This window comes from Atheta coriaria, unplaced genomic scaffold, assembly GCF_025399875.1.
Source record: "Atheta coriaria isolate IRGN ID8LTWV9N9 unplaced genomic scaffold, Caltech_Dcor_3.1 hic_scaffold_5_pilon, whole genome shotgun sequence".
Taxonomy (NCBI): domain Eukaryota; kingdom Metazoa; phylum Arthropoda; class Insecta; order Coleoptera; family Staphylinidae; genus Dalotia; species Dalotia coriaria.
This window is the reverse complement of record NW_027045447.1, coordinates 1,719,829-1,734,590: the sequence shown is the minus strand read 5'-3', so window position 1 is coordinate 1,734,590 and position 14,762 is coordinate 1,719,829. Positions and strand designations below refer to the sequence as shown.

Here is a 14,762-nt window from a genome sequence, read left to right as displayed (position 1 = left end):
CCTGTTCGGAACACTATGCTTTCGTGTTTCCGTGAAGCGTAAAACCTTAGCTACAATAAGCCATATTCACACCGTCGTCGGGTGCCGGGGCATGGGCGCAATTACTGTTTGGAATTTCATTTGCATTCGTTGGCGCGACGAGTCGCGAGGTCGCAAATCAGTAAAGCGGGTAATTTCGACCCAAAGCGCGTCTCGTAACTCTTGCCCCTCTTGCTGTGGACGACCACGACAACAACTGTATTCGCTACTGAAGCACCCGCACTCATTGAAGGTGCTGCCGGGGGTTGCAAATGCACGAAAACAGATTAAAATTAGACAAAGCGTTTACATTATGTTCCCCGGCGATCTTTTACTGTATTCCACCAAGAATTTACTTTCCGGAACATTTTTGCTTAAATTAAGTCTCCGTTGAGCGCGTAAGTAAATAATTAAATAACCAGCGAATTTACTCGTCCAAGGAATTCGCTTCCAACGTGTCGGAATGGTATAATTAAGAAATAAAACTTAGAAAAGAATAATTATAAAGAATTTACTCAATGGAATGTTCATTATTACTTCATCATGAAGCACATAACCTCAAAGTTAACGGTATTGTGGCTCAAAATGAAAAACGACTCCGAATCTCCGCATTCCACGTTGATATTTTTATTGGAACACAATTGCTCGCATTGTATTCTAATAAAAATATCAAATGACACCCGGAAAGTGTTCACCAGTCGAGCAAATCAATGTTTACAGAGATTTTCCTCTAAGAATAGAGCTGTGATGCTGTGAAGCTGATCATTTTACTCCGGTGTTGTATTCATGTGGTTCTCTTCCGTAAACCGACACGAGCAGGACACGGGACACAAAAGGCCGAAGCGCGAGGTTAAGTGGCCGTCAAAATGTTGACAATATTCCACATCTAAGCGTGCAGCTCAACCAAAACACAAATTTTCTACTAAGTGTACCCAATAACCTCAGAATAACATTCAATAGAAGTTAACACTGGATTTGTGGTGACACTCAAGTGCGACCTGACAAAGTTGTATGGATAATAAGATCTACTAGAAGGCTTTTCATCTAAATTGGTCTCAAACCTCGTTCGCTTTCTTCTTTACACTGGCCTATCTTGGAATCTCCTCACAACCCTACAGATCTTTTCTATGCGCCATTCAAATATAATAAAGCGAATAAAATCCGGTGTGTTGAAGAATGTTCGGGTGTGCGTGGCCCGAGTTAAGATGCCGTAAGCAGGGATCGATTTAAAACTATTTTGACCACGAGCGTTGGTGGAAGTTGGTGCGCACACAGAGCGGCGATGCGCTTTTGTTCGCGCACAAAAGACGTTAGAGATTTAATGGGATCTCGGCTGCCATTCAGCAGATCTGCGCAGAGCGTTTGATAGCACGCAATACAAAATTTGCTAAAACCGGAAGCGATTTTTTCCATAATAAACAAGGTCATTGATAGATTTATAATTACTGAGTGCCCGCAGACACTAAAAATTGATTTGTGAGATTGCGATGAATGTAATTATGACACAGAGTGGCTTCCAATTAAACGCGTAGTGCGTACCTCGCGGCAACATAACATAATCAAACACATTGTGGAAAGGTGTCGAACCGTACCGGAACTCTACCTCCCCGGGGGCGGGCGGCTCGCGAAGAGTTATCGGAAAATGCGCGTGTGGCGGCGCGGCGAGGTTTGGCCCGATCGAAACAATGCAAACGCGAAAACAATGAAAGCACCAGCAGCGGCGGCGGCGGTGGCGGCACCCTATGCACACGCTGATTCGCAAACGTTACTGTTGTTATCGAGTCATGGTAAAACCCAATATTCCTCGGCGTGTAGTGGTGTGGAGGCGGCGAACGTAGGAAATTGAATTAGACGAAAACAAAGGGTCGGGCGAGAATTCAATATGCGTGTGTTTGTTTGCATCACGTCGGTGTGCGAATGCAAACGGGGGTAACACGCCGCTGGTAGTGGTGTGGCGGCGGTGGTGGCGGCGGCGGCAATACCGACTGCCGGCGGTTCGTTCTTCGTTAGGGCATTAATTAACTGCGACTCGATAATTAATTAGTTCCAACGAGCGCTGTTCGGCGGCGCCATGAGTTGCACATCATTCTCACTCACGCGTAACATAACCAAACATAACCTGCAATAAATAAAATTTAGAAAAATTTGTGTTTAAAATTTGTTATATGCGCGTAGGTAATAAAATAATGAATGTGCAAGACTGCCAGAATGGAGAAGAGAAACGAGCGACACATTAAATGTTAGAGGCACGCTATATAGCGACCTAATAAAACACGAGGGTTTAATTAAACTTATTCATCTCCCACTAAACTGGCGCTGTGCGTCGCGTCGCGCCGAGCTTCTACCTAAGCTCATTCCGGCGGGGGCGAATAAGCGTCGTCCGCGTCGGACGCCAAGCGCTGTCTCGGCGAAAACTGCATTTAATTAAGAAGTTCACATTCTTAGCATTTTTGACGTAATTAAGTTCGCGCGCTACTAGGACGTCTAGCTCACACCGGAGATACGTACCTAACTGCACTGTCGGTGTGAGGCGTTGCAAAGAATGCTAAAGAAGTGAATTAAGTCTTTTCGCGAGGTGTATAAAGTTATAAAAGGTAATAAAGGGATACAAGTGACTTTAAAATGTGAAATTAACGTTTAAAATTACAAAAAAATACAAACACAAAATAAAACATAAATTATTTAATTCAAGTCACGATACTATGTGTAAACCTGTTAAAAATTATAGAAAACAACATCTGATAACAAATTTGTCGATTCAATACATTTCATCTTCCTAAACATCACAAAACACATATTAAATCAGTTACTGACGATCCACGCGACGTGAAACACGTGCAAATATAAATAAATTGTAAGTTAAACACGTTCAAACAAATATTACAACATTATAAACATGAATTACTAATTAAAATAGTTTTTAACTCAATAATTTTCTTAAATTTTTAGTTAAATGTAATAAAAGTTGCCTATATTAACAAAATAAATATTTTTATATTGAATTTTTGTTTCAGGTTTTCCTCAGTTAAAATCAACTTTTGGATCATCTGGACCAGGCTCCTGCTTATCAGGTAATAAAAAATTTATTTGTTGTTATGTACAAGCTCGGTCCATTTAAAATCCGCGCACATTCCATCCGAATGCTTGAATAGTGTTGGCGTGACAGACATGTGAATAGATTAAAATCGCACACTCGAGAAATCTTTGCACCTTCACACATCCAGACATCCCGTGCACCCACAAGCACACAAAGATGTTGTTCTAAAGGTCAACAAAAGAAATTTTAAAATAATAAATACAACTGGTCCCCAAAAGGTTTTATAAGTATTTAGGCAACTAAACATACATAATATTTTTGTTACTTGAAAAATTTAAATGTTTTATGCTCTTAACTGCGTATAGTTTGTTAGCTTCTCGTGCGGAAGCTTTTTGTGTAAGCTAGGCGTAATGGTGCGTGAAATATTTGATATTAACTAACTGGAATTTAATTTTATTAAAATGCAAAGTACGAGCGGACGGCTTTTGCATACCACACATTCGCATCACGAGCTTTATTAAATGACGTTTTCGGAAAACGCTGTCGCGCTGGTTGCGCTCATCGCCGGTGGTGCAAATGTTGCATTAGCTTAATCTAATTACGCCGCGCTGAAGTCATTTATCAGGATGTTTTATAGAGGGGTAGGGCCACCAGGAACCCGCGCGCGCTCGTCCGACGTGCATTACACGAGCCATTAAATGCCCAACAAAATACACAAAGAACCTGCACACCGAGTCATCCGCCAACAACCAACATCCAACATTATCACAAATAAATTTCAACAGAATTACGCGACAATTTAAAATCTTAGATTTTATTTTTTTTTAATTTTAAATTTTTATCTACGCTTGGATTGTTTTCATACTGAAAGCACACACACAGGATGTGAGAAAAGGGAAGTATTGGTAAACGTAACGCGCATTGATGCTGGGTGCCAGTTCACGACGGCTTTAACGGGCCTGCAGAAAACAGCAGCGAAACGAAACAAAACACGCGCAGCCGAGAGCCGCCATTTTCAAATATGGTGCGCCGTGCACGTCGCGCAGTCTTCTTGCTTCTCGCGACGCAGTTCTCCTTTAGCTTCTCGCATTGCGTTCGAAAAACGTTTTGAATACGCATCACAGAGATTTTCTATTTCTTTGTTTGGGCTTTGTTTTGTCGTTTTTTCAATTTGAGAGCTTGGCTTTGGTTATAAATTCAACACAATGAGGTTTATTTTTTTCAATCTTGCTTATTTTATTGTAAAATCAATTTAAATTTAATATTTAAGTCGTAAAATTGTGTTTTGTGAAATTTGGGAACTGCTGGAATTATTTTTTGCAACTTTTCGCAAGTTTTACTCCAATTGCACACAACCCCCACTCCATTTTGAAGGTTAGTAGGTTTTACCCACTTCCCCTTTAACCATACCTTTAATCTCTCCACATTTCTCCTCTTAAAACCTCTAAAAACTTGAAAATTTTCAAATATTTACAAATCAAAAGAAAATCTTTGGAGTTTTCGACATTTTAAAGTGCAAAAGTGTATAATGATGATGTCAACAGTCCGTAGTGCATCTAAATCTTGGGTAAATTTCGCCCCCGGTTTGCATGTGCGCCACGTTTTACTCTCTTTGACAGCGGCATAGGAATACTTAAAAGGCTCGTTTTTCTCTTTAACACCGCAGTTCAAAAACTTCGATGAGTGCGCGACACGTTGAACGAAAATAGCAATACATCAAGTGCAAGGGGATAAAAGCTAACAAGAAAAACGCCAACGCACAAAAAGTATTGAAACTACTTCAAATATCCTGCATTGAAATGCTGGAAATCATATTAATTGGCAATTAAATCGGAAATTCACACATTCAACCAGGTGTTTCATAAAAACCCTTTCATTTTACAATAAATACCAACAAACGTAAATAAACGCCTCAAAATCTATTGTAACATTCACCCCGTGAGAGGACTACCAATGAAAACATTTATTTATACTTTTACAAGAGGGGCACAACAATCGCATGACTCGGATGAATAGAAACATGGTAGGCAAATAACGACATCTTCTAGGATTAACTGGCCTAGGATTGGGTCGGATTGCACACTGCAATTGTATCCATTTTTCAACCCTTTCCCAAACGCACACAATACGCTCACAGAGAGGTAAACGCTGCTGATCGCACATAATGCGTAGAGGGCGTTGTCGATTTCGAAGATATACTGAGGTGAGGTTGATCGAATCGTGTCGTATGCATTATGCATGTGTGTTCGCGTTCGATACGCGCGTGAAAGGCGTGAAGGTGGGACGCGCGGCGGACGGCGACGATTATTATCATCATAATGGATAATGACGGGTTGCGAACGCTTCACGGGGAGGTCTGTTGACAGATGTCTTTACATTGTAAATATGAAAATGTCGGCCGCGCAAAGCAAACGGATTATATCTAAACCCATCAATATACCGAATCAAAACAGCTTTTAGCTGTAATTTCATTAAAACTTGCTTTATTCTTCGGAGAATTACAATATATTATACCTAGGCAACCAAAATATCATGTTGGTTCATTTTGGTGAATTTTAGGCTAAAATTGAGTGTAGGCAACCAATTATTCAGTTTTTCAATTGAATAACCAGATTAAAACACCTTTTAGCTATAATTTCAATGATACTCAGTGGCGGATTACGGCCTAGGCGCACTAGGCGCGCGCCTAGGGCCCCGGCTGCCTGGGGGGCCCCGGCTGACTGAGGGGCCCCTGGCACTTATATGTCCCATATAGATATAGTAATTTCACAAATACTTCATCAGTTGGTTTTGACCTCAGCCTTTATGAATAGCGTATCGGTTTTCGCTTGGCGCCCAAAACGGCATTTCACACGTGTCCGCAAAGCAACCGTCACGGATATATAGCTGACTTAAAACTTTTTATCTCCGATTTTATTTCTTTCTGACAAACTGTTTAAAATAAAATTTGGATATTTTCTGCCACGAATTTTTGTGACCTTTTCTTGAATATTGCATTAGAAAGTTATAGCTATAATGCGAGTAGTATATTGCCAATTTTTTTGAGTTGAGGAATATTCCATTGAGGTTGTAAAATAGCGGGTAGCTCTCTTTTTTGGAATATTAATTATTTCGTCTTTCTATCATTTTTTCACATCTGCGGAACACGTTGTACCAACGTTTATCCTCCTACAATTTTTATCTAGATTTTTGGGGTGGTAGGTAGTTGGATTAAAAGAAAAACAGAGAGTGGTCAGTGAGTCTTGAATCACAACCCCGACAACACTAGTTCTACAAAGGTTTTTTCTCGAAGTTTTGTGCATAGACGATTTGGCGTGGGTGATTTTCAAAACTGCAGTCAATAATCAACAAGAGCTTCTATAAAGGCACTGTTAAATATTTTCTGGAACAAACTCCTACAGAGAATCGAAATTACCAGCAAAAACTTACAGGAACCAAAGACAAATATTCTTAATAGTGTTAGTTTATTAAAATCATTAAATGAATTTATAACAGAGGTCAGAAATAATTTCGAAACTGTTGAAGAGGAGGCTAAATCCGTAACAGCTCATCATTCTTATAAAGAGATGAGACAAAGAAAACGCAAATATCCATATGATGAAGCGAACAAAAATGATACAGCATTTTCGTCAAGAAATTTTTTTATTGTATGTGATGTATTAACATCAGAAATTACTCTAAGGAGCGATGTCTATATCAATGTTTTAACGATTTTAAAATTTTCTTTGATTTAAAATTAAGCCGTGTTGAGACTAATGATTGTGTAGAGCGATTATTGGCTAAGTATGAAAAAGATATTGAGCCAGAATATTTCACTGATGAGTTAACTCATTTTCTAAAATACGTACAAGAAGAAAATATTAGAGATCCACATGAAATGTATGCAGCATTAAGAAATGGTCTAAAATCAACTTTTCCAAATATACACACAATACTGCAAATTTTTTGACCTTGCCCGTTTCTAATGCAAGTGGAGAAAGGACATTTTCAGTTTTAAAACGAGTCAAAACTATCTGCGCAATAGTCTTTCACAAGAGCACTTAAATGACTTCGCATTAATGTTCATAGAAAATAGCTTCTCGCATTGCGTTCGAAAAACGTTTTGAATACGCATCACAGAGATTTTCTATTTCTTTGTTTGGGCTTTGTTTTATCGTTTTTCAATTTGAAAGCTTGGCTTTGGTTATAAATTCAACACAATGAGGTTTATTTTTTTCAATCTTGAATATTTTATTGTAAAATCAATTTAAATTTAATATTTAAGTCGTAAAATTGTGTTTTGTGAAATTTGGGAACTGCTGGAATTATTTTTTGCAACTTTTCGCAAGTTTTACTCCAATTGCACACAACCCCCACTCCATTTTGAAGGTTAGTAGGTTTTACCCACTTCCCCTTTAACCATACCTTTAATCTCTCCACATTTCCCCTCTTAAAACCTCTTAAAACCTCTAAAAACGTAAAATTTTAAAATATTTACAAATCAAAAGAAAATCTTTGGCGTTTTCGACATTTTAAAGTGTAAAAGTGTATAATGATGATGTCAACAGTCCGTAGTGCATCTAAATCTTGGGTAAATTTCGCCCCCGGTTTGCATGTGCGCCACGTTTTGCTCTCTTTGACAGCGGCATAGGAATACTTAAAAGGCTCGTTTTCTCTTTAATAGTGGTTCAAAACTTCGATGAGTGCGCGACACGTTGAACGAAAATAGCAATACATCAAGTACAAGGGGATAAAAGCTAACAAGAAAAACGCCAACGCACAAAAAGTATTGAAACTACTTCAAATATCCTGCATTGAAATGCTGGAAATCATATTAATTGGCAATTAAATCGTTTTTCATTTGAAATTCACACATTCAACCAGATGTTTCATGAAAACCCTTTCATTTTACAATAAATACCTCCAAACGTAAATAAACGCCTCGAAATCTATTGTAACATTCACCCCGTGAGAGAACTACCAATGAAAACATTTATTTATACTTTTACAAGAGGGGCACAACAATCGCATGACTCGGATGAATAGAAACATGGTAGGCAAATAACGACATCTTCTAGGATTAACTGGCCTAGGATTGGGTCGGATTGCACACTGCAATTGTATCCATTTTTCAACCCTTTCCCAAACGCACACAATACGCTCACAGAGAGGTAAACGCTGCTGATCGCACATAATGCGTAGAGGGCGTTGTCGATTTCGAAGATATACTGAGGTGAGGTTGATCGAATCGTGTCGTATGCATTATGCATGTGTGTTCGCGTTCGATACGCGCGTGAAAGGCGTGAAGGTGGGACGCGCGGCGGACGGCGACGATTATTATCATCATAATGGATAATGACGGGTTGCGAACGCTTCACGGGGAGGTCTGTTGACAGATGTCTTTACATTGTAAATATGAAAATGTCGGCCGCGCAAAGCAAACGGATTATATCTAAACCCATCAATATACCGAATCAAAACAGCTTTTAGCTGTAATTTCATTAAAACTTGCTTTATTCTTCGGAGAATTACAATATATTATACCTAGGCAAGCAAAACATCAGGAAATATAACTTTTTGGTGTATTTCAGGCTAAAATCGAGTGTTAGGCAACCAATTATTCAGTTTTCAATTAAATAAACAAGTTAAAACACCTTTTAGCAATAATTTCATTATGATTAAGATTTATTCTTAATAGAATTACAATAAATTATACCTAGACAACCAAAACAACGCAAAATAAAAGATATCCGTGAATTACTTGTTAAATTCTAGTGTTAGGCAACTAATTATTCATTTTTTCAATTAAATAACCAAATTAAAACACCTTTTAGCTATAATTTAATTGAAACTAGCTTTATTCTTCATAAAACTACAATATATTATACCTAGGCAACCAAAACATCATGTAATAAACCATTTCAGTGGATTACAGGCTAAAATCAAGTGTTAGGCAACCAATTATTCAGTTTATCAATTAAATAACCCAATTAAAACACCGTTTAGCTATAATTTCATTAAAACTTGCTTTATTCTTCATAAAATTACAATATATTATACCTAGGCAACCAAAACAACATAAAATAAAACATTTCAGGAATTACTTGTTAAAATCAAGTATAGGCAACCAATTATTCAGTTTTTCAATAAAATAACCATCAAATATTCAATGAAAAGTTGTCTGGCGCCTAGTTAACGTTTTTTTAAACGTTGTAACATGCAACTGCACCAAATGTGTTGTGTTGCATTCTGATCTGACGCGTCCACAACCAATTTGTATTAAATTACCCAATTCGCCGACGCACAGCGCCGCTTCTTCCTGTTTTCTTTGTAAACATATTTAGTTACGCACTTAGCTACATCTCTGGATGGCCGCGTATAAATTGTAACATATTGGACTGAATTACGGTGCGCCTTTTAAAATTATATCATTAGGCGACGAGCGTTTGTGCGCGTCGAGTGCTTATTATATCGTCGGCCGGCGCTTAGTTGGCTGCATCTTTCGACTTGTTGAAAAAAACTCTCGGCCCATCGATAATATTAATATTTATTCTACACGTCGCAGCGCTACGGATGTGAATGATTGCGTCTCATAATAGGCAATTACAAAGTCGTTGAATTCAAGTCAGATTTAACTAAATTTCTATTATTAAATGAGTTCAATAAACGGTGCTTGAAATGTTTAGAAACAAGTTTTTGTCGAGTATTAAAATTGATAGATGTTATGATTGTTATGAATGAATAAGTTTTTTTTCATGGGTTGGTTGTGATGATGGTGGAAATCTTTGTGGAAAATATTCGTCTAATGTCCAATTTGAAGCACGGCGGCCATTATACATTTCTGCTCGGTTAAACTTTCCGCTCCTCTTTTTTGCAATATGCCCGTTCTGTGGTGTTTGTTTGTTTGTGCGTTTGTGTTATCTCTGTGTGCGGTTTTTCACGCGTATCTGGCGCGCGCATATATAACGAGAAAAACGGCTCAATTTAATAATTCAATTTTTATTCAAAACCTAAAAGCAGCGCGCTTCGCGGATGGCCGAACCGCAATTTCTTTCAAAAGTTTTCCGCCGTTTCTTTCATGTCGTCGACTAACAATGCTAACAATGAGGACGGCCGCGTCCGCAGTGCGCGAAGAAGAAGAAGAAGACGCGCTCGAAGGAGTTGCGCGCCCGCCGAGGCGAAGTCAACGAGCGAATTTCTCCAATTATGAAATTACGTCTGCGTCGCCATCGTTAGCGTCCGATGCAAAATCGTAATTGTCGCATTAACGAATTAAACTTTTACCACCGCTAATTGCTCCGCCTGATTTATACAATTCACTAGGCAAACTTGTTTTTTGTGTTTGTTTTGTTATACGATGGCAATTGAAGTTTTTTGAGTTAATTATTTTTTGCGTTTGAGAAATAATAGCATCGCTGTGGCAGTGGTAGTAGGTGTGCGTATGGCAAAACGTGATATTGATCCGAAACACGCGGAGTGCGCAGAAACAAGTGGGAATTCGGGAGGCGAGGAGGCGGCGAAGGGAAAAGGCATGCCCCGGAAACGCCACCAGCTAAACAGATATCCGCTTGCGTGCAAATCCAACAAATCCACGACTTTCTCTTGTTATTCTACGCAGATTATATTTAGATAAGTGAGTTTAATAAGATGTCAAAAGTTATGAAACGTCACACACGTTCATTAGCACTTAAAACGCTTTGAAACGCATCAAAACGCAACAAAACGCATCGCATTCTTTTGTCGGCTGCGAATATTTGTTATTTTTCCGTGTTGCATCCTAGTTAAATATCAAACACTTTGAAGACGAAGGGCAAAAAGACATTGACACGTCACATACGTCCAAGGCGCGTCTGTGAACCTAAAATTAAGACATCCAATTCTAACTTTAACTCAACGCACTCCCGATATCAAATTACGCTGGAGATTTCTATCTTGTGCTCAAATCATACTTGAAAATTTTACAAAAATAATAAACCATCATCCGGCGCGACCGGGCCGAAAAGAAAAGACGATTATAAAAGGTGTGAAGTGTGAATCAGAACGAAAACGAAAACAAAACCGAAACGTGTGCGAAATCAAACGAGAGCAGGACCAAAGGAACCACACAGCCCCAAAGAGACAAAAGGCTGAATGGGTTCGAGAAACAGGTCAGGTGATGAAATGGAGGTGTCGAAGAATTAAAGGAATGAAGGTGTGAAAAACTCCACCTATGCGAATTGTATGAATATCACCTTGGCCAAAATAATAAACAAAAAAAACGACATAACCCACACATATCGTAGAATATCCATAACCTCACTTTTATAACCTCACTTTATAAAAATTTATTTTTTCATTTTTTTTTCGATTTGTTTATTATTAAGTTGTAGTAATTTGTCTCGTTAATGAAATGTCAATTGAAGGGGTCTCGAAAGTCATGATGGATGACTTGATTGCGGAAGAGAGAGGGATTCATGCTCATGCAGATGCTGGGGAGGCTTTGTGATTGCGAGCATAAAACACACCTCACGACATACAATGATGGCAAATCGCAATATTAGTCGAGGGGATTTTTGCGCGAACGCAAACTCTGGCACTCGATAGCCCAACCCATGAAATCATGAGTGATGTCAAAGATTTGCATGATGGTTGACACTACACAACACTACACAACAAAAAACAAACCGAGATGTTTTAATTCCTCCAAACGTAAATATTGATATAATCTCAATGTTTATTCAATCAACATCGCATTTGTAGTCCCCTACACGTCTCGAATACATTATAATCTATTTTATTTGCACATAAATCGCTTGAATTGCATGTCTTTGAGATTGCTCATGTTCCCATTTTATAATATGTTCTAATGTGGCTGGGAGAGAATACAAACGCACTTAATCTATGATCCCCGAATGGTTCGAATGTGAATAGTGCTGGGCCCGCGCCCAAATATCAATCGACTTAATCTACTATGCGTTGACACAATTGGATTTGGTCGCGGACCGCCCGCGGCGGAATTTACAAGGCTCACCCGCTTCTTGTGCGCGCATAAATCCACACTGATTGGATGTTATGGCCGCAGCCCGCCGACGACGTATATAGTGTTTTGGCTGCGCGGACTGCTCCGCAAATTTAATAATAATTCCTGCGGTGGACAATTTACTTTTCCGCGTCGATTGCTGCCATGAATCTTGGGGAACGGAGAGATTTCGTAATCGTAATCTTAGACATTCAGAATATAAGAATATAAAATTTTTGATTTTTTGCTCTTTTGAGTTGGTTTTTATTGCAAAAAGGAAAAATTATAGAAAACGTAAATTTATTATGTTTTTAATGCGTTTAATGTTAGAAAATTCACAATTCAAGACAAAATTTTTAATTTTTTAGGTTTTTAGCGTTGATTTTTAATGAAAATTAATAAAAATGATTAAAAACTTAAATTTATTGTGTTTTTAAAAACATATTTACGTTTTTAACTCGTAAATCAAAGTAAAATCTATGAAATTTACAAGAAAAAAACGTAAAATCTTTAGTTTTTGATGTTTTAGAGTTGATTTTTTACTACAAAGTAACAAAAATTGAAGAAAACTTAAATTTATTTTGTTTTTATAAAGCTATTTATGTTCTTAACGCATTTGTCAAAACAAAATCTTTGAAATTTGAATTACAAAAATTTAAAAAATCGATTTTTAAACTTTTAGAGCTGATTTTTCACTACAAAGTAATAAAAATTGAAGAAGACTTAAATTTTTATGTTTTTATCAAGTTAATATCACAATATCTCTAATAAAAATGTTAGAAATTTATAGTTCAAGAGTAAAAATATTTAATTTTTTACTTTTTATGATAAATTTTTCATTAAAAATCACAAAAATGGTCAAAAACTTAAATTTTCAATGTTTTTAAAAAGTTATTTACGTTTTTAACTTGTTAACCAAAGTAAAATCTTTAAAATTAACCAAAGGAAAACATAAAATCTATAATTTTTTTACCTTTTACAGTTGACTTTTCATTAAAAAATAACAAAAATGGTAAAATATTAAAATTTACCAGGTTTTTGAAAAGCTATTTACGTTTTTAATTTGTTAAACAAAGTAAAATCTTTGAAATTGACTAAAGAAAAACATAAATTCTTTATTTTAATAAAAACTCAAGAAATCATAAATTTATAAAATTTTTAACACGTTAATATCATAATATTCCACTTTACTGACAGCAAAATCTCCAAATCAAAATATTCAACAATTCGAGTAGGCACTAGACAATCTATTTGATCTCTGTCTTTACATCTTTACATCTCAAGCAGTTTGTTTGACTTGCAAAATACTCATGCGTATTTCAACACACATAAGAAACAAACGCAAATTAATCGAAATATGTCACGTTTCACTTCTCGTGATCACTATATAGCCGAGATGAGTTGTTAAGCTGCATCGCACGGCACTAAAGTTAACATGGCATATTATCAAGTGGTTCGTTTCGAGTGCGAGTGAATTTAAATCCCAGCGCGCGCCCCCGATGGGGACCAGCGCCGCCTCAAGGGAATCCCCTCTGGCGCGCCGTTTCAATAATTGAATTTTCGGCGGCGGATGATGAGAAAAAAATATATGGAAACGCGCGCCGGCGAGGATATTGGGTTCGATTAGTTATTTGCCACGCGCGAACTTGGATTCCAAATCCGACATATGGGCAATTTTCAATTACGCACATCCGACGTGCAAGAAAAACTCCGGATTATCAAAGAATTTCAATGTATAAGTATCAATATACAGTTAACTAGATTTTTTTTGTTGTTGTGAATTCAATTTGCGCAGCTCGTGGAATAAAAATGCGTCGATTGTTAATTAAATCGCTTTAATGGAGATTGAACATTTTTAATTAACGCGTTGCGTGCGCATGAGAAAAAAAGGTGCGAAAAATGTGTCGCCTTTACTATTTTTACGCAAAACCAATTAAAATCCCGACGCAGCCGAGACAGCGCTGCGCCTCCGGGGCAATTAAATTAAAGACGTTAATTATTCAAGAAAACGCCGTCCAATTAGTCCATTGTGCGCGCTTTGCTCTGCCTTCAAGACGTAACTAACTCGAAAGCTTCGAAAGCTTCTACGCCTAATAGCAGACATGGCAGCGCTAATAGCTTAGCGAAACGTGCGTCAAGCTCACGAAAAAAAAATAAAATGGAACAAAACCCAAAGCAAAAGAAGAAAAAGAAGAAAAAAACGTACTATATGTCTATATAAACGTGCTTTTCCCTTTTAGTAAATTATTTCATTTCGTCGTCGTCACTATGATTAATTAATGCTTATAATTAATTGAAAATAATTGTCAATTATTCGAATTGTGCGCAATTGAAGCATGAAAATTTTATTGTCATTAATAATTTTATGATTAATCAATTTGACGCCATGGTTAATTAATTAAAACCACTCAATGTTGTACAAACAAACGAAAAAAATCGTTTTATTCAACATGCATAAATAATACGAGTACATTTTTATGCGCTGTGCGAATATTTCTCGTGTCGAGTTGTCGAGTTGGTTTATTCGCGACGAGGTGTAAAGTTGCGCGTCGTATGTCGAGGCAATAAAACCGAATGGCCACGGCGGAACACGTCGGACACGTGATGGGACGTGCGCAGCCCACAACCACCTTCAACAACCACCTACGACTTACGGCGTCGAGTGGTTGGTCCGGTCGTATAAAGTGAATTACTAATTCAGGAGTTTTAAAATGCAGCGGAGAGAAATTG

The 14,762-nt window shown here is 37.5% G+C and overlaps 1 protein-coding gene across 3 annotated transcripts in view; it reads left to right on the top strand.

Moving 5' to 3' along the window:
* LOC135791962 (visual system homeobox 2-like) overlaps positions 1-14,762 on the top strand; it is a 37,623-nt gene that overhangs the window by 3,815 nt on the left and 19,046 nt on the right. For all 3 annotated transcript variants that reach the window (XR_010548163.1, XM_065302577.1, XM_065302576.1), the window contains exon 2: positions 3,033-3,089. Coding sequence is in view for 2 of the 3 variants with exons in the window: in XM_065302577.1 (XP_065158649.1) it covers positions 3,033-3,089 (57 nt within the window). In the remaining variant the exon portion in view is untranslated. The remainder of the gene's footprint in view (positions 1-3,032; positions 3,090-14,762) is intronic.